Genomic DNA, 22,435 nt, shown 5'->3' with positions numbered 1-22,435 from the left:
AAAAAAAAAAAAAAAAGAAGTGTTCCTGAATAAATTGGATAACATGCCTTTTACTTGCTGTGCAGTATTTTCATGACCTCTGCAGAGGCCAGCCTTCCTAAGGAATAGCTATTAGAAACAACACGAACAAACCTAAGGCAACGTCTATCGCTACCAAAATTCTCTTCAATCTTCAATAGAAGGAAGTTAGATATCATATTTGCTAAAGCTTGTGTGGCCCAACTAAAGTCTAAAATACAATAAAACTGAAATTGAAATGCTGTTTTATCTACAAATAGATGCACRTGGCTCTTCATGCAAAGCACACATCATATGCAAGAAACAGAATCATCTGCTGGTGTGCAGTGCTCCTTATCTCTCGTGGGAAATTGGGGAGCTTTCAGAGTAAGTGTTTAAGGGTAACTCTGAATTCACAGCAATTCACAGCATACCATGCCAATGTCAAAAATTAAGCCAGTGCATTCAGAGATTGACCATCTTGCCAGTAGCACAGGCAGCATTTTTCTTTTGAGAACAACTTTTGGAAAGAGAATGACAAAGGAAGGGCAATAAATTATGTATCAATAGTATACAAGAGAAGGAGAGTGTACAGAGAAGGAGAAGAAAAATAAAACACAAAGATAGTAAAGGTCATAGATATTCTTTGTTTTTGAGAATGAGAGAGTGTATACAGAATTCATTGTTTCATATCTGATCCCATATTGCTGTGAATTTTAACAGAAAAATGTCATTTGGTCTGTTGTTGATTGATGGCTCAATTCTCTTAAGATCTGAGCTCTTTCTGCCTTTCCTGTGTGAATGCTACAATATCTCTTCCTTTTTTATGGCCACATATAGAATAGTATTTGTACCAGTAACTCTTCTACTGTAGTATTACCTTTCTCCTGTGCAGTCTTTAAGAATCTTGGAGTTATGTTCTGTAGGCCCAAGTCTGTCTTGTCTGGTGTCTCATAACTAAAAATGATCAGCAGCAGATTTTGGGAAGGTTATGAACCTCAYGCTGGGCACCTGATCAGTCTGACCTCGTCAGGTCTTCTCCTCCTCCCAAGTGGTTTTAAGATTGATTTAAACACTGCAAGAAATACAGTGGTAGGCTTTCAAAATTAACCTAATTCCGGATACCCTTGAGAATCATATAAACAGTAATAGTAATCGTAGACTATATAATGCCCAGCTCACCAATCCAATTCTGGTTGTGGTGTGTCTAAAAGGATTAATGTTCCTGCCTGCAAGCTGTTCAATAATTAGAGGATTAGATATTTAGAAGCGATGGATAATTTTGTGTTGGCATGGATTTCGGTTATAGTAGGTGCTTCCCGAGGATCCTGTCTTGGGAGTTCCTCAAAATCTGGGACATGAGCAGCTAGCTGCCCACCACGAGTCAAAAATAAATGGGGAAGAATGGGGGCTTGTGTGGTAAGAGAAGATGTCTAGTTCCTTGTGCAGAGTTCTGCCARTAATTCAGAGTATTATGCTGAGAAGAGAGGAGTTACTCTGACCCTAAATTTAGATCRAGGCTTCACCTGCCAGCTGCGCAGGACTGCTCAGATCTGAGCTATTGGTTTGGCCTTGTGTCCAGCAAAACTGCTCTATCCTCCTGGCTGGAGAAACCAGTTTTGCCTAAGCAGCAATAAACACAGCTGATGACAATGCAGAACTTGCAAAGTTCAGTTCAGCAGTGTATTTAGTGACCTAACTTAAACACAATTTTCCCTTTAAATGTCTTGATATGTAACTGCTAAAAAAAAGAAAAAAGGAAAAAATCTCTCAAGAGTAATCATCTGKTTTTTTCTGTTTCTGTTTTTCTGTTAATATGTACTCTTTGAGTATTACATGCTCTCAACTGAATCAAAGCTGATGAYTGAGAGAAAAGCTATTTATAGAAAAGAGCTGAACCAAACTACAAGGTAGATACTGCAAAAATGCTACAGAAGAACTGAGCATGGGCCAAGCAGTTTTTATTCCAGATTTGCAGAAGGAAGAGCTATTGATTTTATTTCAGATACTGGTTGGTAGGGAACCTGGGATATTGTGTTGGATCGCACATTGACTGTGAGCGTTATGATGCATATGGAGAAGGGATGAAGGGATGAAGCACAGGTGAGGCAATCTGATGAAAAATCAGCTGTTTGAACCTCAGCAGACATGCAGAGCATTTAAGTGCACCCAGTCCAATAAATCGGTACTAACTCTCAGGATACAAATCATGGTTTTGCTTTTGCTTGTAACATATGTATTGTTGCAAACTCAAAAGAACTTTAATCAGATTACTGAGATAAGCCCTGGGAAGTTAAGAARTTCAGTACGAAAATTGCCTACCCGTATGCACAATGATACAGTTTTAATGACGCACAGTCCTGGAGTATTGGTTTCTTCTTCACAGCATCCCTGCCTGGCTGCTTACAAAATGAGTAGTGGTTATCTAATGAGTAGGTTATCTAATGAGTAGGGGTTTTTTCCTTATTATTTTTCACTGTGTGGCCTCATACCTTACTATGTACTGTTCAGACCAGGATTTGAGGATGAAGTTATTATTTTCCTCTTTGGCATTTCTACAGGATTCATCACTACAGTATTTCAGTGCTTCAGATGTTAATTGGTTTTCATAACACCCTACTGAGAAGAGGAATTATTATTAACCAGGGAAATGGAGCACAAGGAGATTGGGGTCAGAAGTACTGCTAAGGTTGAGTGCCAAGTTTGAAACACCTGTGACCTGATTTTTCTTCCCTTTTTTTTGTTTTTTCTTGGCAGTATTCACATAAAACTTCCAAAGCGAAACTCCAGCTTCCTTTAACTGCAACTGTAAGGAATTCTGCATTTCTCCATGAAGTGCAGGGTTTCAATACAGGCAGCTATATAATAAAAGACACTCAGCTGACCACTTAGGAAATTTTTTATTTAAGAGACTTGCCTGTTTTCACACAGGAGCTTCTGTGTAGAGGCATGGAGACAACCTGTATCTTAAGGGACAGCACTGAGATGTGGCCTACGAGATTTTTTTTTCTTCTGCTGCACTCTTGTACYTCATACCATGCTTATCTTGCAATTCTTGCAGCAAGTGAAAAAATAAGCAGGAGTCTCTTCTACCGTGTAACCCTAACTCATCTCCAGAGTGGGTACATTCAGGACAATAAATGAGCAGAGGTCATTTTGGAGTGTGTGTGAAATGTTCTTAATTAAAAAATAGTTCATAATGTGCACACGCAAAAGTTTTCCTATAATTCTTGAGTGCCTCCATAACCTTAATTTCTTTTAACATAGTTTCTGTATTTGAATACCCAACAGTCTGTTTTCTGACATCATATGCCACATCTTAGCCAGGTCGTGACTTGGTCCTTTCTTGTCTTTTTTTCATTAACAATTAACTAATCATGACTTTCAGAAGAAAAAAAATCTTCTGAAAACTTGTAACCTGATCTGATGTGATGCCCCTGGGAACAGGGCTATAAASAAATTGTATTTTGAAAAATGTAGAAACTTAACCAAAATATTTTTCATGTATTTTACAATGTAGCTGTACACTGATCTTCCCTCTGGACTCTTTTATTGTTTTTGTTAGAGCATGGGTTTATTGTATTTCAGATTAATGTTGTCTTTTCAGAATAARTTAATTTTCATACCTTTTATCCTTGTTTTTATTGTAGGACCGTTTAATTATTTTTTTTAGAAATATCTATTCTTCATAATGCTGAAAGAATACTCCACTTCCAACTCCTTTCTTTTAACTTAGAAATAAATGAATTAGTATTTAGACTTTTACGCATAAATATGTTTTGGCCTTAACTTGGACACCTACCTTGTAAACTTTTGCACAGTCAATAATATTCTGTACTCACAGATAAAAAAGACAGAAAAGACATAACCTCTTTTCTTGATAGAAAAAAACATCTGTGCACTGAACATGGTGGCCTTTCTGTAACTGTCTTTAAAATGTTTAGTTCTTTTCAAGTTTGTGCTGAAGAGTTAATAGGAAAAGTGGTAATATTGATTTGAGAAAATCTGACTTAGAGAAAGATGAAAGGGTATGAGAAAGCAAGTYGTGCGCTGAATGTAAGAAGAAGGAGAAGGTCTTGGAACAAAATACCGGTCATTTCTAACTCACATTTTTTTGTGAAAAGTTTCACTGGAGTCTTTATTCACTATATAGACTGCAAAGCTTAAATGTTTCAGGTATTTTTTAGGACCACTTAAAATTAGAGAAAGAAAAGGTTTTGTATCAGCATTCTTGAGATTAATCAAGGTTGTAAAACTTGAAAAAGGGTATTTCGGACAGTGTATTACAAATACATTGTGGGGTTCAACATCACAACTCAGTTTTAAAAATCTGTACTCTAATTTGGCTTGTTTGTATTTAACTTTGTCGGAGTGTAAGCTCTGGAGCGAGTTAAGGCTGCCTGAACCCCCTCCGAGGAACTGCCTCGCGTTGCTTGGTGGAGAGCGTGCACGCAATAGGATCGCCCGTGTCCCGAGGAAGTCTTAAAGGGAAACTAGAAATCCTCGTGTGAGCGTCTGTGGCTCCCTTCACAAGTCTAGTCCAAGCACTTGGAGACGTGATGGGCAGCTCTCTACAAAGCGTTCCCTGTCAATGAGAGGAGAAGGCTCCCTTTAAGCTCCTTCCGTTTTTATCCTCCCGCCCCAGGCGGTATGGCCCGCGCCTCTGCAGCGCGTACTGCAGGCGCGAGCGCGGAGCCCCCTCGCGCGGGCCGGGACTGATGTTTCCCAGGTAGCAAGAGCAGTGCGATCTGATGCCTGCTACTATTGCTAGAAGGAAAGTTTAATTATTCTTAGCAGTTACGCCTTGTTATTTTTCCCGAGAAGTTCTTCAGCACCAATAGGAGGAAATCTGTAAAAGCTTGCATATTCTTCCCAAGTTCCCACTCTCKGTGTGTGCTAATGGTTCTCCTGAAGTTTTACAGTGATCCTGTAGAAGTCAAGGGCTTAGAGCTGTGTAAAATGTGATACCAGATTGTTCTTCCTGAAGTATTTCTAACATAGTTCTCTTTTCAGGCTGAATTTTTGGAGTGTTGAYGTGAGGCCACTAAATTGTAGTCTGCAGTATGAGTCCAGCAGTTTGATAGCTGCAGTCATTGCTGAGCTGAATTCCTACTTGACTTGGTTTTATCAATTGGTGTTGGAAATTGAACAGACTTTTAAATGGACTAAGTAACCGTATTCTACCTCTAGATCTTAAATTGCATTTAAGGCATTTCATAGTATGTAACAGAATTGTTAGATCAATCTAAGAGAGGAATACTGCAGCTATTGAATTTCCCATGTGTTTGAAAGCCGTGTAAATGAAAATGCTCATTAAAGAAGTCTGGTTAGCAAACTGCTCATTATTTAGATTTTTATTCTTTGTTTTGTCGCATGCTGTTTAGACTGTGTGGTTACTTTTGGTTGTTCATAGTTACATGATGCTTAGACATCCTGAAAATTGTGATGGGAACCTGATGAAAGGATTCAGCACAAAAGCATGTTTATTTTCTCCATCAGTGCCAGGTAGTCTAAYAAAAAGCTTTGGAAGCTTTCCCTTCCCTAGCAAAGGCAAAGCAACTGGAATTTAGGACACCAGTAAGGGAACATTCATGGTAAAGATTCATAGCAAACACGAACATGAACAAGAAACCACCTGAACTTGGGAGAGTCCCTGGTAGCTGACTCCAGCATGTTTGAAGTGGGGTAGGGTTTTTTTTTTTTTTCCTTTTTTTTGGATGATCCTGGATTATGAACTCTGCAGTCTGAGGGCTTAGACGCTTCTGTGTAACAAATAGCTATGCTTTGTTTTCAAGGCAAAAGTACTTATAAAGGATTTATTTTCTGCTTTAAGTCACATGTGAGAATTCTGTTGTTTTTTTCCTTTAGGATTACAAAAGTAATAGAGAAAAGCAGTGTTTGGCATTTATCAACCTAAAGATACTATCTCACATTGAGAGTAATTGTAACCTGAAGATAACCGAGTTGTCTTTGTAGATGTAACCCTGACATTGTGCTACCATTTCTGATACACAGAGGAGAATTTCCCGGGTCTGACTGCAACCATTTCTAATCTTTCCAATTTCCAATGTTAATAAAAATACAATATTCTAAGCAGTTTCTTCCTTATGTACAGAGCTAGGTGTATCTAGGGAACAATTCAGTTGCCTAAACATTGGCATCTAGTGTCATTTTAAATGTCTTTGGATATGCAGATCATCCACATGGAGCTTGCAGAGATGATGCAGCATTTGCGGGAGACTTGACTCCTTCTGCAGTGGCTGCTGCTTGCCAGGCAAGGGCACCTCAGTGCTTCTAAAATGGCTTTCAACGCCCCTCTTTAGGCACCTGAACTTATCTCTGATTGCTAGTCAGTGTGAAAATGTAATTGCGTTGGAGATGTTCTGACAGCAAGGAAATGCATGGGATTTCTCTGACAACATAACACTTTATTTTTCTATTTTTGTTCTTTTAAGGACTTCTCAGGGGTAAACTTTGAACATTTCCAAGTAATAGTTCTAATTTGTAATCAACACTATTTTTCTGTTAGATTGGTATATGTTGAAAATTGGTACCTCTGAGGTTACAAGAAAGGTACAGTTCAATTTTCTTTTTTTTTCTTTCTGTTTTTTTTTTTTAACAGAGAAATACAGTAAGCATATGTTCTGTAGGAAAAAAGCAACTGTGATTAAATAGCTACTCATTTCCTATGAGTTTTAAAGTTGGACTGTGAGCCTGAAGGACAGAAAACATGCCACGTTGCTCTTGTTAAGCAGTCAAATTATTACTGCAGTTGAGACTAGAGGTTTTTCAGTTTCTTCTCAAATGCATTTTTGGAGGATGAGTCAGTAAAGCAGTTATCTAATGTATCCATGTTGACTGCACATAGAATTTTGTATTCTGTGTGTTTAATTATACTGTTTCCAGGCTAATACTTTGGGATTTTTTTCCTTCTTTTTACAGGATTCTGCTCAGGAGAGTGTCATTACCAGAGATATTCATCGTACGTTTCCAGCACATGATTATTTCAAAGATACAGAAGGAGACGGTCAGGAATCTCTATACAAAATCTGTAAGGTACAGTCAGTACTCTGAATTTTAAAGTGTTCCATATTTTTCTATGACTGTATTTTCCCTGCGTAAACCTTCTCTGATCCAAAACACTACTCAGTAGGATTTTAAAGCTTTATTTAGATTGTATGTGAAGACTGTAGTGTTTCTGCAGTACTAAATATATTGAAGTAGTTTCTGCAACTTCCCATTTTTCATATCTCCTAAGATGCGTATCAGAAGTGAGAGGCTCATGTTAGCTTTACTGACAGGAGGTTTGATGTCAAAGGTCTGTTTCAGTAGGTGTACGGAGCCGCTGAACTTTCTTCGCTCTGCTAGTAGAGAGGTCAGAGAAAAAGCAGCAAAGCAGCTCAGCAGTGAGGTTARGAAAGACCCTCCCTGAGATATTTACCTAGAGAACAGATTAGCTCATCTTTTCACAATACGTATGGRTAACTGTCCAATCGTAGCTCTCAAATCACCTCTGATGAAGGAGTATCTGTAATTTTTTCGAATTTGCAGATGGGGAAGCCGAGGTATGAAGGGAGCAGATTTGGCTGGGTTGTGCAGACAGGCATGTTGCTAAGGAGAGAGCCAGGAAGAGTGTCGCAGCTAGATAAGGGGTTCCACTGTTGTCAGCTGTAGATTTTGTTTGTGGTTTTGGCTATCATCATTGGATTTTTGTTTTTTTTTAGTTTTTATTTTATTTTTTTAACACGTGGAATAAATGAGTGCCTTAGAGACTTCCCTTCCTTTTCCTTATTACTCTCTTTTCTTCTCCAGCTGATTGACAGACAGATGTCTGTGAGATGGAGTGGTCAATAACAAGCAGGAAAGCCAAAAGAGTTCAGTGAACAGTGTCCTGCCTTTGGGGCACAATGATGCATACTCCTGTTCTCCAAATACCTGCTGGGGTGATACAGTCTCCTAGTCAAACAAACAATAATTGGGCAACTGTTAAATATAGCTGCTTTGGTTAGATATGCTCAAATTCGTTGTCCTAGGTAATTCACATTAAAAAAATAGATAAATAAAAGAGCAGAAAGGACTTTGGACCGGCTGTATTGATTTCACACTAATTTCAGAACTCTGAAGGTGTTCTCAAGGGCTAAGAGAAAACCATTCCTGTGTCAGCCTTAACAGGAATAACTAGGGCAATGCAGGTAATTGTTGGCTTGTCAGTTTGATGTCAGTGAAGTGAAAAATGATGGAATGGCATTCAGCTTTATCGAGGATTAAATGTGAGAAATGTATTATAATGAATGCCTATGGGTTTATTGAAAATAGATTTTGACAAGCTAATTTTTTTTTAAAAAAAGAAAATACAGGTTTGGTTGGTAAAAGTAATTTTATCAAAATTCTGTAGATCATTTAGTTTGATGCCATGCAAAAATTGTAAATGACAATTTACATTTAATTGTAAATGACAACAAGTTAGAATATGAATAAGCTACTCATTAAAGAATTCAAARGTGGCTTGCCAGAAGACCTCTAATTAACATCTTTGAATAAACGTGTTTTAAACACGATTTGATGAAACTTACTTGTTTATTTGATGCAGTTATATTAGTCACCTAAAAGAAAACAAAAAAATATTTTTGATAAAGATTTGTAGGTGACCCAGAGAAAGGGGAATGTTAAATAACAGAAAGGGCAAGAGGATGTATAAATAGGTGAATCTGATGTAGGAATAGAATGACTTGAGTATCTCAGTATTTTACAGCTGCTGCAGCTGCTCTTGATTTTGATTTCTGTGTCCAGAATTAAAGGCAGTGATTTCTAAACGGGAAAGCGTTTGTAGACTTTCCGTGGCAATGATTCAGCGATTTGAGAGCGTACCTTAGAATGAGCAACTCGGGCAGCTCAGTCTATTTTGTTCAGTAAGGAGAGGAAGATAAGGGGATGAATCTGATTTGAGTAGAAATGACTTAGAGGAATTTTCTATCTAGCAGGCAGCCTGAGAGAGGCAGAGATTTCAGTTCTCAGTTCTCCCCCAGCTTTCTGTAGTAAAGGTGAAGTGTTTCATTTGCTTTCCAAAGCTGGGAGCTCTCCCCACCCCGAGGGCCTCTCCTTCTGCWGAGAAAGGACCTGCAGATCTTGGACCCCTCACCCTCACGTTTTTTGAAAGATCTAGATCACAACTAACCAGTATGTATCACAAGTTTAAGGCTGCTTTTCCCCCATAGTATTTTGTATTTATCAGCAGTTGAATCACCTCTGCTATTTTGCCACTTTCTCTTGATAAGAAAAGGTCCCGCATAACATCATAACATCTTTGCAGTCAGCTTTTGATTTACTRCTCTGAGAACAGCTTTACATCATCAGCAAACTTGTTACCTTGCCATTTTTATGTGATTTGTGCAGGATTTGTGAATATTTTCAACAGTACCAGCCTCACCATATCTTTCTATAAGATTCTGGGAGTGACCTCACCCTCACTTCGTGGATGAAAACTGATTGTTTATTCCTACTTTTTGTTTCCTATCCTTCAAAAAGTTATTTGAATGCGTAAGAGGACCTTCTTCTATGATGGCTAAGTTTTCTTAAAAGTCTTTGTGCAGGGGTCTTGTTAAAGGTTTTCTAAAAATCTCAGTAGACTGTATGAACTGGATCTTTTTTTTTTTTTTTTTTTAATGTGCTCCTTCCAAGAAAGGTTGGTGAAGCATTGCTTCCGTGAACAACAGCCGAACTGAATCTGCCACGTGGTATTATTCAGGGCTTTACTGATTTTATTCTTGTTTCTTTCACTGCTTGCCAGGGTGGAGATCTGGCTTAACTTTGGTGCAGCTTTCTAGGCAGCCCCCTTTCCTCCACCCTTGCACTGTTTTCCTCAGTGGCCATGGCAATGGTCTACGAATGACCTGTGGCTAACTGGGCCTTGAGTTGGTGGTGGACCTGGAGTGTTTTAAAGAAAGATTGTTTAAAAAAAAAACCAATTAATTTCTTTATAAGCTTGTTTCATTGGAGGAAAAAAAATCTGTGTTGAAAATAAAGTTGTGACAGCTTTCTGTTAGCAGAATAGCTTTTGACAGAGGAACTGGGTGTTCATGCTCTCCTTCTAACACGAAAATGAGATATTTGAAGAGTAATATTATAGAATAAGGCTAGAGAAAGTCTGTCCTGAAGTAGAGGGTAAAAAGCTGGAGAGCAATTTCTCCGTGCCCCACTGCAAGGAGAGGTGATCTGAGCTGTCAGATGAAAGGAAACCCGTGGAAAGCTTGCTGCCTCACTTCGGCTGCTCTGCCGGTTTTATTCCTTCTCTTCATCTCTCCTGCACGGCAGTAGGAAACCGGCAAAGCTTGAAACTTTTTCTGTTGCAGAACGTTTGTGTGAGAAAGTATCTAAAAATAAACTTTTRGGGCTGACAATGGTGATGAGCAATGAAAGAGAAGAGCTAGCAGCTCAGCTTCTGGATTTGCTGTTTCACCTGAGGACATCAGATAAGGCAGATCTGTGCAGAGCAGAACATCTTTGGGAAATACTTCTGGTTCCTGGGCCCTTTCTGTTTAAATACTAGGAAAATTCTAGGTGTATTTGGAGAGTTCCTTCTCCGTGTTGCGATGAATAATAGAATAATATTCTTGACCTACTTCGATGCTTACATATGTAGTTAACAGCTCTATGCTTCAGGGAATCAAAGCACTTGGCAGAAATAGTCCTCTCAACTGCTTGGAGTGTCTGCAGCACACAATTTAACGTGACATGTGTTTTCTCTAATTTTCTGATTAAAGTAACTYCTATTTGACAAACAACCACTGTGACTTTAATAAGAGAAGCAGAATATGTTGCAGAGAAATCAATTGGTTTATCTAGGTTAATAGTCTTATTGGGCAAACTACAGAAATAGATGTAACACGTCCCTGTTTTTGTGAAAATAGTTGAATTTTATCTCAGCGGTTCAAAGCTGGTCTTAGTGCTTTTCCTGTGAAAAAGGCACTGTGGAAGGGTATGAATCATCTGTGCTATGAGGCGCTTGGTTCCCGAATACTTGTCTCCTTGCYTTTTCAAATATGTAGTTTATTGCTAATCCCAGCCGTAGTTACCTGGAAGTTTCCTGTGCAGGATCGGTATGGTAGTTGGTGACACCGAACTCTTCATTTTAACCATAATCCCAGTGTCTGTCTGTCTGTCTGGTGTCCAGACGAGGAGAKGGAATGATGAACTGTTTTTCTAGCAAAACTACTACTGAATGGCATGCAGCTCTAGTTKAGAGCTGTTTAAAACTGCCCTGTAAAGTGCTTGTCTTTAATCTTCTTTTTCGTTGTCACTTCCTTGCAGCCACCTTTTTTTCTTTTTCAAATGATTGCTTTTTCTCAGTGCACGTATTCTACATTTCTCAGACTTTTATTAGCACAGTTAAAGTTTCCCAAGGGGAAGTTGCTGCATTTGTGCACTTTGGTTTGGTTGTTGGTCAAAGGACAGGYCTGTTGCCTTCCTACAGCAGCCGATCGTCAGTGCTAGTATAAGCAAGGGCCATAAGCAGAATCAGCTGGGAYTGATTTTTTCATCTATTTTTGGTTGTTTATTTTCTGCACTCTTGCACTGAAGAGCAATTTTAGTAAATATTGTTGTCTTGTTTCATGCAAAGGATTTTTAATGTTATCTTGTCTTCTTCAATTTACATATTAGTAAGGTTCCTTCTCTGTGCATYTGTGCTCAGCAAGGAAGCAGTAGGACTGTTCCTGCATATGGATTTTCTGCTCAGCCTGTACTAGTAAAAAGGTCAGGATTGTGAATCTTGAGCACTGGAAAGAAAATAAAAGCTTTATTACATTAGGAGGCCTGCCTGAAGCGAACGTGGAGATCTCTTCGTTCTCTGGGCCCACACAGAGTGTCCGGTTCTGCAGGAGGCCTGTTGTGTAAAATATAGCTGCCTCTCTGTGACAGTCTGTAAATGAGTAAATAGTTTCTAAAAATACACTTTCAGTTAACACAGAATGTTTGTAGGATGTGATACATCCAAAACACTGCAGTCGTGGGAATAGCATTGCTTAGACTGTTAGCCTTGCGCTGAGTTTAGGTGTGGAGTTCGGAGTAACGCTGTCACTGCAACTACCCGGAGACGAAGCGTATCATAAAATACCTTGTTGCACGAGAAGTCCACCGCAGAGCTTGGGTGTTTTCTTGAGACAGACACACTAGGGACTGAAGAAACACATGTATGTATTRTATGAGAAACCACCTGGCCCACAGAAAGTAGGAGATGAACTCAGAATCAGCTCGCAAAAGGATGATGCTGTTCGGATACAATGGAAATCTTTTAACTCTACTAAAATGGACTTTAGCATAKAGTGGAGCAATTTCTGTCCCGAACATTGAGTGTATTCCCTAAATCACGTCAATCATTGCGATGGTGACAAAGAAGTAAGTAATGAGAGCAAACTGAGGTTGTAATAATCCTAAAAATTACATTTGATTCCTACTGGATTTTGCTTTTTTCTGGAACGCGGTTGCTGGGTAGCTAGTGTGACTGTTAGTAAGCGTCCTGCCAGTCCGCCCGCTGCTCTGGCAGAGCAGTGGGAGCTTCCTGTGCCAGAAAGCTCTATTCCAGACGGGAGCGAGACTGGCGCTGCAGCTGAGACTGAGCTCCGTAGAGCCTCTGCCTGCACCTTTCCTCTGCTCGCTGTGAAACCCGAGCGGAAGTGGAAGCTGTGGCAGACGAGAGCGAGCCCCCGTCACGACGCAGATGCCGTCGCGATAGTCTTTATGAGCTCCGTTYAGTTTGTAACCTAACTGTGATTAGAGCAATTGAGTTACTGATACTTGCTAGTCAGTGTTTTGCATTTTGCTGTTTCCAGTACCTTTGAACCTTTTGCAAGCACAAGCAGTGATTTTTCGTTGTCTTGAGGATGCGAAAAAATGACACGCAGTTTGTTTTGGAATTTGAGGGGTACTCCTTACTCTTCACTTTTTAAAATTTGTAGGGCTTCATACATGGTAGTTGCAGAAAACCCAAACCTGAGATTTTGAACTCAAGTCAGCAACCTTTCTGTTCATCCTTTCAGTGGTGCTTATTTGGATTTCCTGTCTACAGAAGATTATGATCTCAGTTCATTTTCCTCCAGTAATTTCTTTAAAGAAGAATTCCTCCTCATCTCTGGATTCTCACTGAATTTTCCCAGTAAGCAGGCTGCTCGATACCATTAGCTTTTTCTGAGGAGACTGTTGCTTCTGAAGTATTCACTTTCTGATAATGTTGCACTAATGAGTGCACAGTACTTAGAGGCTTTAATTCTGCAGATGAGTTCATCATTTAGTTAAAATGAGTTAAAGTGAGTTTTAAGTAAGAATCTTTATTTATGTCCTATTTATTAATCTTTATTAAGTCTTATTTATGAGAGGGAATATTTATTTGGAGCATTGTATTTGGAGAGTCCCAATGCACATAAGAAAATAATAATTTGAAAGTTTGCAACATTGTTGCAGATCATCCTGGGAAAAATCCCACTCTCTTGAAATTAAAAAGTAAAGGCACATTGACTTAATTGGAAATACGAGATTGGGGATTTTGCTGTGTTTGCATATTTCAAAGTATAGAAAAACAAAATTAATGCTCCTGAATCTCTTAAAAGGATAAATCTTAAATTACTCATCTCAGATCTTACGTTGATAATATCATATTATGGTAAAATAGGCAGCATCCTTATTTTTGAGGGTATTTTGGTTAATTAAATTGTATGTTTGGCATTATCAAGTACCATAGGTTACTTAAATCTAAAAAARTTTAATTGGAAATGTAGCATACATGAAGCTTCAAAAGTCTATTTGCTTTGGGCAAATACATTGGAATTATATAGATTCTAAAGACTTCATTTAAAAAAGTCTTTAGTTGCCGAGATTATGATACTTAGACTTAACAGCAGAAGATTTTTCAATTTGATTTAATTCTTATGCTGGAATGAAGTTAGTATCTAAGTATCTGATAAGAGCTGCTAGTGAGGATAAGATTTTGGGGAGAGACCTAGCTGAAATTATTTTAAAAAATGAATTAGATCAAATGAGTTGWTTTTTCTTTTTTTGTAGTTACTGGTTTCTTCAAAGGTTTGTTAATGATGGTTTCATTTTACTGAGACAGTTTTCTCTTATGTATCTCTGTGTTCTCTAGTTTGTTTTTTCTTGTTCTTGTTTTCTACCAGTTTATCCAGTACTTCATTGATTTGCAGTTCCAAGGATCACCTCTTTTTAAAAACTACTATCACATTGCTCATGTATTCTTCTAGTTTAACTGACCATTTAAAGGTTTGCCTGTTTATAATTATGCTCCTTTCAAGTTTTGTGTGCAAATACTGCCTCTTCTTAATAAASTTTTCGTGTTTGCTTCCTTCATTTTAATTCACAGTCTCTTGCTCCACGCTCAAGCCAAGACAGCTCCTTCACCACGGTCCTTATTAGCAAGTGCTCCAGCAGAGGAAAACCTCCGCAGTTCCTCTGCAATAAAACAGACACAAAATCCCCGTGACTTTGCTGGTATAGCAAAAAAGAAAAAAAAAATACATTGCACCTGGATCGTATATTTTCCAAGTAAAGACTTGGGCTTCCTGCTCTGTATATGTTTGCAAGTAGATTTATTACTTGTTTTAATGTGTTTAGGAAGTTATTCAGGAGAACRTTTCTTGGTCTGCCTTAATGTTTTTATATTTAACCTGCAGAGTTTGGGTTTTGATGATGTTTCTTTTCTTCCCCCCCTTTTCCTCCTTTGGCCACAATTTCAGGTTGTTTCACAATTTCAGAAGGAATATCTTTTTACTTCTGGTAGCTTTCTTCATCTTTCTTCTTATCCATGTCTGTTCTGGAGGAAATTTGTTTGCTCCAATGTGGTGATTTTAAAACACTTATTTTAAGACATTTGCTGTTGTTGTTAGCAAATTGTTAGCTATTGTGTTAATAATACTTCTCAGAACAGCGAGAACCCCCACACAGGTTCATCATTTCCTATTAATTTTACAACCTAGATTATTTAAAGAAAAATGAAAGTGTTTTTAKAGAGTATGAAAAAGATCAGTGAAATTTGTTACTTGTCATTTTGCATATCTGTTTCTAAATGGAGCTGGCTTTTCAAAAGCAGAAATAGAACATCTTTTTGGAATATTAAAGAAGTAAAATATTAGGCATCTGTATCCTAGTAAGATTTCTGGACACACAGAAATAAAGAAAAATATTCTTCCTTTACTGATGCAGTTTTTTTTCTTTTTTAATTTTTACTTTAATTCTTCCTATTATTAAACAATGATAGTACTAATTAAACATGTGGAGTATTAATTCAAAAGCTGAAAATATATTTCTATTAATTCAGTGTAGATAAGGAGAGAAATTTTAAATACTCCTTTTTTTTTTTTTTTTTTCCCAAGGCAGCATCCGTGTTTCAGATTCCAAGTTTTGAGCCTGCTGTTACACGCTTCGGGAGTTTCTCTGCGTATTTACTTCTGTGGCTGGAACGGGTTAAACAAGCAGAGTGCAAATTGCTTCCTTTTTGCTTTTCCCCCAATAACGTGGGAGACTAGTTTTCTCAAATTTCCTTGACCGATGAAACTAAACGCGTGTTCGTGGAGCGTTGTCCCCGCTGCTCTGGGGGGCACCGCGTGCCTCACTGCGGCGGCGGCGCGGCAGGCGGCCGGGCGCTGGCAGGCACRGGCTAGCTTCTTGCCAGGCTGTTAGGAAATAGGTGCTTGTCAGCAATGCCCTTTACGGGAAATCTGCTTTCTGGGCCTTAGAGCTCTCTTCTCGAACCATGGCAGACTTCTTCAGAAGCTYTTCTTTCTTGGTTTCCGTCCATCGGGGTGGAGAGGGAGAGGTGGGTGGAAGAGGTCCCCTGCCTTCTGGTCGCAGCCTCTGGGCCCTGCTCCTCGTGCGGCTCCTGTAAAACCGGTGTCCGTCTGGCTGCCTCTGACGAGCGGGGGAAAGGGCAGCTCGGTGGTTTTCGTTCTGGCTTTGGGGTTTTTGACAGTAAGAAGAAAAGTGACGTTAGCAGGGAACTCTTGAGTTGCTGTTGGCGGTGTTTTAAATCGCTCAGCAGCTTGGGTGAGTGAGGGTCTCTCTCAGTTGCTCACCAATTTTAGTACTCCTTTAGTTAAAAAAAAAAAAATAGCTGTAATATGAGAGAGCTGCCTTCTTACTGCCTTCATCTGCTGTGGTTTTGGAAAAGCTTACCGGTTAGTGGCGGGGGTAGCTGCTGCGGTATCCGCCCGGGGTGCTAACCCTCTGTTTTAGGGAGCACCAGTGATAACACTTCCAGTGTCAAAACCGTGAACTGTTTCGCAGCTCCTTAAAACAGTTAGGAAAGAAAAGAATTACTCTTAGAATCTCAGGAGAAAAAAATAATCAGTGTCAATTCTAAAATATTATTAAATGTTTTAAAGTACAAAAGAAGTTTGAAAGGTGCACGATTAAATTTATTCTCCTGAACTCAGCGTTCAAAAGCTTGGGAAAGCTTTTGCCCTCGGGAAAGCCTTGCGGCAGCACGGCAGTCTTAGCAGGGGAAAACGAGTCCTGCTCGTTTTTCTGCGTGGTGAGGACATGGAAAAGTTGTTCCTGGTGAAGTTCTCGGCCTAGAATACTCCTCGGGCTGCCTGACCCCAACATCCGCCCTCGCGTCCTCTGCTTAGTTGACGTGAGAGTGTGCTTCGCCCGAAAGAAGGGAACAGGCGCTCTGCCCGTAGCACAAACCAGCCTGGTTCTTAACTCATACTTGTTACACGGCTTTCTCCTTGTATCAATACCGACTGCAGCAGAAATCCCTGTAAGTGAAGGGAAATTGTATCCAAATCTTCTCAGGATAAAGCAGACAGAAATTGCAGATTGTGGATGTGGAAGATGGAGGATGAACTGTGCACGTTCGAAGTGTCCTGAAAGCCTGTTCACGAATGGTCACGCTCTTACTCTCTTCATCTTTATAGCCTCCATGGTGTTACTTATTCTGGGCGTAGATTAAAATACATTTTGGTAATGCGCACACAGATTTGAAACGTTTGGTGACTTTTGTTTTTTCTAGGCGTATTCTGTCTACGATGGAGACATCGGCTATTGCCAGGGACAGTCTTTCCTTGCGGCCGTGCTACTTCTTCACGTGAGTTAATCGCAAACTGAAAACTTTGATATTTTGAAGCCAAAGCAACTTTAAAAACAGTAGTACTGTAACATACTGTTTGACAGATATTAACTGTTGTTTATTTGTCTGTGTTCATTATCCTTTTATTGCTTGATGGCAAATAGTATAGAAAAGGTTTCTATCTTCATGAATGTGTATTTAATCTGCCTAGGTGAAATTCGTTAATTCAAGATTAATCAGCATCTTTAGTAGATGAAAGTAATGTATCTTTTAGCATTTTAACATTTGATGATAGAGGTTATCTTTTTTAAAATTATCAAGTACTGTTATACCAAAACCTGAAAATAAGTTGTTATATATTAATATCTATTAATATCATAATATACCTTATCTAGGTAAACTCCCMTTGCATTTACGAGAAATTCAACTTTGGGAGATAGTCTCAGGGCAGCTAACCAAACAGAGTCTCATTCATTTTCAATAAGACTTTTTCTCCTAAGGACATTTTATAAAATCTTTTGAATGAAAACTGAATTTGAGCTATGATATTTTAGCCTGTAACCAAAAACTGTAAAAACTTTGATCGTTCATACATATATATATGTGTGTGTGCGCACGCACGCACGGGCACGCGTGTGTGTAGATAGATAAATATACGATTTTTATATTCGCAGTCTACTTAAATTCCATGATGTATCAGAGGATAAACAGTAGATTTAAGTTGTATGGGTATTGTAAAGAACATGGAGGGGAAAAATACAAATCTCAACTGCTATTATTTATGATCTTGCCTGTTTTCTCTGTCAGGCTTTAAATAATAAATTATTAATTGTGATTGGAATCATTTCATATTGTGGTTCTGTATAGGACTGCTGGGGATATATGTATTACATACGCAGTTCCCAAGAAATACAATTCAGATTATTTTAACTCTAAGTTATAATACCTAAAGAGATCTGTGACTTCTTTCAGATTTAAGGAGCATGTTACTCAATGAAAGTGTTACAGAGAAGCATTAGATTGTTCAAGATAAATGTGAAATTAGTCACGTTGCAGTCCCACGTATAGTGAAAATGAGCTTATTTATGCAATTTTTGTGTAATTTTTGCAATTAAAAATTTACCTGAAGAAGAATTTTCAGTTTCCACTTGAAAAATAATCCATTTTCAGAGTTGCTTTGAAATGAATGGGTGTCACATTCTTAACATTTGACTGATCCTTTGGCTCCTCTCATTTAGTCATATGCCAGCATTACTATAGCGGATCACCTTCATTTCTAGTGTGTCTGATGTCAGAAGAAATTGCCCTGTACAGAAGGGTACCAAATGGCAATTACACTCTTTTTAATACACCATTTATATTTTACTTCCTTTCTGAATCAAATTAAAAAGAAGAAAATTGCATTCATCTTGTTACAGAGCAGATTCAAGCTTTTTGTTCAACATAAAGCTATTTCTTCCTTTAACTTTGTCTGCAGCCTTTAGCTGCTGTCAGTGGGGATCGTTCTATCCAGCTGAAATTGCAGTAAAGAGTTCTGAGATTCGCAACAGCTCGTTCTAGGTGAATTTAGCCCCTTCAGATCGCTAGCAGTAGATCTGGCGTTTCCTGACATTAACTAGTTACTTTTATATATGCTGTCGGAAAATGAAAGCGTCTGCTTCAACTGTGGCCCTGGAGACAGAGCATAATCATAGTCTGAACCATAAAAGATGAAACCCTGGAGGTGAATATCAAGAGTCTAAAATTCCCTTTGAAGAAAATACTGAGCTTTTATCTATTGCAGATATTTGCTGAGGGGCTGGCAAGAGGGTGAATGYGGGAATATACTAAAAGGTCAAGAGTTGTCACTCTTGATACTCCATAATTGTTTTCAGTTGAAACAATCTGGTGCCTGCAAAAGGAAGATTTTATTATTATTATTATTATTAAAGTTATTTACAATCTGATTTGGGGTCTGCAGTGACTCTGCTTTTACTGTTATGTTCCYTGAAGGCAGGGGGAATGGGGGAGATGTCTTACCAGTGGAAGTTTGATGACACAAGTGTTCACACAAATTTATCTTTCAATGGGYTCAAGCCAATGAACAGAATTTTAGAGTGGCTCACATAGTTTGTCCCTTAGAAGTGCTTGCTATAATTCTGCTGGATAAGGAGTTTTGGTCAAGACGAAATATGGAGATTATAGAGATAAGGCTCCTGAAAAGGCCATGATGTTAATGGGTGGAATCAGCCCTCCTGGTCTCACAAGGAGGCTCTGAAGCCAGACTTTGTTATTTCCGCATCTGTCTTGGGAAACCTGACTTCAGAGAATGTGAAATCCTGGGGTTTAGATGAAAAGAAATAAGCATTATTCTCAATAAGATTCCTTTGTCCTTTAGTATTCGCAGACATTTTTCCCCTTTAACCAAGTCTCTCACAGTAGAAATCACTGTCTTGGGTTGCTGTTTTTCTTTNNTTTTTTTTTTTTTTTTTTAACTGTTGTTCTGAGGATTGGGCACTGGCTGGTCTCTTACATATTGGCAGAAAGAATACTAATGAGAGTTGTGCAGTTGTAGCCATGTCTACTCGTATAGACCTATGCTCTGCTCCCACGTTTTCTTCAAAGAAACTCTTACAGAGCCAGATCAAGGTGCTCGTCAAGGAGAATAGTTCCCTTGAGATGGTAGTTGCTTAATTCTGAATACTGAGTGCCGTGATGAAAATCTTAATATATCTCTGGTTTAGAATCCATGCATAAGCAATTTAAGTGTGGAKGTATGTGTGCATTTGTTTAAGGAATTTCCAACCTCAGCACAGTTTTTAAAATTGTATTTGTGTCTTTTTCCAAATAGATGCCAGAAGAGCAAGCATTCTGTGTATTGGTGAAAATAATGTATGACTACGGCTTGAGGGACCTCTACAGAAATAACTTTGAAGATCTCCATTGCAAATTTTTCCAGCTGGAGAAGTTAATGCAGGTGGGGCCAGGGTAAAGAATTCTTGAACTTTCATAAATTCAAATGCTGGTGTGAGGAGGAGGCTAAAGCTTTTCTTTCATAATCTACTGGACAGTAAAAAGCCTCTCCTTCAGAGGTGGAGTTGAAGCAAAACTTGGATACATCAGCCCTTATGTGGGGAAGTGTAGTATCTAAATTGAAACATCGTGAGTCAATTTTATTTGTTTTCTTTTGACTTTCATATCCAAAATCTTACTGCAAATCTTTGTATCCAAGTAGAGTAGGTGTATTTCTTTTTCCTGTCTCTGCTTACTTTCTCTCTTCTCTATTTTGTGATGTCACTTAAAGAGAATTTCTGTGGTCTGTTAAGGCCAGGGAATCTTTTGGCTGGTCACCACCAGTGTCCTACTTTCTGTGACTTGTGGTGGTGGTTAAGAGGTCAGGCAAATCAAGACATGATGGTGCTTATGAAATATGAATCAAGTGTTAGGTCGTTTTGTAGAACCTACTGTGATTTGAATACCTTACTCCTTTTTCTCAGATGTAATTGTTTCATGTCCAGAGCAACTTAACATAAATGAACTGTTGCAAGTTGTTGTTGTGACTAATAAGCAGCTATTAACAGCCCAGTGAGCTTTGACCTATGGTTCTGTTATCATAGTGAAAGCTAGCTGTTCGGGTCAGCTGCCCAGGGCAGAAAGGTGTCTGTATTTCCTTCTGTGARATGTGTTAAAAACAAACAAAAAAGTTCACAGACTACAATTGTTGATTTATGCATATTTTCTACATGGCAAATAGAATACTAATTCATTTGATATTTTACTTTGGTATATAGTCTTTTCAATATTTACATTTTATACCTTAACAAAGATTTTTATTTAGTAACTGAAGATGCATATGTTATTAATGTACGTGGAATTACCAGTGCTAATTTCATGGTGCTCATGTATGCTGCMTAGGGTGTCAAGGGGACGGGGACAAACTCTTTCCAGCTGCCCTGTGTGACAGGACAAGAGGCAATGGGCAGAATCTGAASCACAGAAAGTTCTACCTGAACAYGAGGGGGAATTTYTTCCCTGTGAGAGTGACGGAGCCCTGGAACAGGTTGCCCCGAGAGGTTGTGGAGTCTCCTTCTCTGGAGATAYGCAAGGCCTGCGTGGMTGCAACCCTGTCTGACATGCTCTAGGTGACCCTGCTGAGCAGGGAGGTTGGACTAGATGATCTCCAGAGGTCCCTTCCCACCTTACTGATTATCTCATGCAGTTGTGAAAGTTATAATGTGCTTTGCTGCTTTATGGTCAGCAGGTCAAACTCGTTGTTCCAATATCCATGTTTCTTTTTTAGCAGAAGCATTTATAATAAGATGCAATTAAGAAATAACTCTTAAAAATGTACACCATGCATGGCGTATGTTTCACAACTAGTCTGCTTTTATTCTGTTTGATTTTGTAATTTCTCACTATAATCTTACAGTAGCTTCTCTAGAACAGAGTCTCTAGTGGGTATCTCGCTAAAAAAAAACATAATCATGGACACTGAAATATATGAAGAAACATCGCTCAAATGTAGCCAGGGTTTCATTTTGTTCTGTTCTTCAGTGTTTAGTAACCTGGTACTTACTAACTATGTTTATCATGAACTCAGAGGATTAGTGAGTGGTATTGAAGCATTTGTTTTTTCCTTTGTTCTAGGAACAGCTGCCTGACTTGTATAGCCATTTCTCAGACCTGAATTTGGAAGCTCATATGTATGCATCCCAGTGGTTTCTCACTCTCTTTACTGCCAAGTTTCCGCTCTGCATGGTCTTCCACATCATTGACTTACTACTCTGTGAGGTAAGATGTCACAAACCTGAATCAGAAAGACCTCCCTCCTCTCGACAAATGTGCTAAGAACTTTTTTTTCTTTTGGTTTAATTTTATTGGAGTCATTTATTTTTTAATTTCAAATGCATATAACTAAATTCCTTAGAAATGGTGGATACATTGAAGAGATGTTCAGTGAAACACTGATTTGGTTTTAAAATTAATATTCGAGACTGCCTCATTCTTTGTTAGGGTGTCTAAAAAGGAATTGCTGATATACACCTCTGTTCTTTGTTTAATTTGTTAAATAATTGATTCAAAAGTAAGGATTTTAATTTTCTGAAGATAACGTCATACTCTATGAAAAGTAGACTCTTGGTGGAAAAGCTCTAAACTGACTTTTCCAATTCAGAATGTCCAAAGATGGTAAGAGTATTGAAAGTTGCTTTCATAGCCTAATATTAATTAGTAAGAATTGTCAAACAGCACAGTTGGGTTTTTTCCTTCCTTTTTCCCTATTGTTTCAACCGAAATAAGCATATGTTGTAGACACAGAGTGTTATATTTCTGTATTGTAGACATACAAGCACTTCCTTCTGGGAAAAAAAAAAAAACTAGAATAGA

At 38.6% G+C, this 22,435-nt stretch overlaps 1 protein-coding gene across 2 annotated transcripts in view; it reads left to right on the top strand.

Annotated features, from left to right (window-relative positions):
* The window catches only part of RABGAP1L (RAB GTPase activating protein 1 like), a 232,400-nt gene that overhangs the window by 126,572 nt on the left and 83,393 nt on the right, over positions 1 to 22,435 (top strand). For both annotated transcript variants that reach the window (XM_085299645.1, XM_085299647.1), the window contains exons 14-17: positions 6,940 to 7,053; positions 17,015 to 17,089; positions 19,902 to 20,027; positions 21,698 to 21,841. In XM_085299645.1, coding sequence (XP_085155771.1) covers positions 6,940 to 7,053; positions 17,015 to 17,089; positions 19,902 to 20,027; positions 21,698 to 21,841 — 459 coding nt within the window. The remainder of the gene's footprint in view (positions 1 to 6,939; positions 7,054 to 17,014; positions 17,090 to 19,901; positions 20,028 to 21,697; positions 21,842 to 22,435) is intronic.

This window comes from Rhea americana, unplaced genomic scaffold (genome assembly GCF_003343005.1).
Source record: "Rhea americana isolate MKP2758 unplaced genomic scaffold, rheAme1 scaffold_151, whole genome shotgun sequence".
NCBI lineage: Eukaryota > Metazoa > Chordata > Aves > Rheiformes > Rheidae > Rhea > Rhea americana.
Note: the sequence above shows the minus strand (reverse complement) of the source record. Positions and strands in the feature narration are given on the sequence as shown.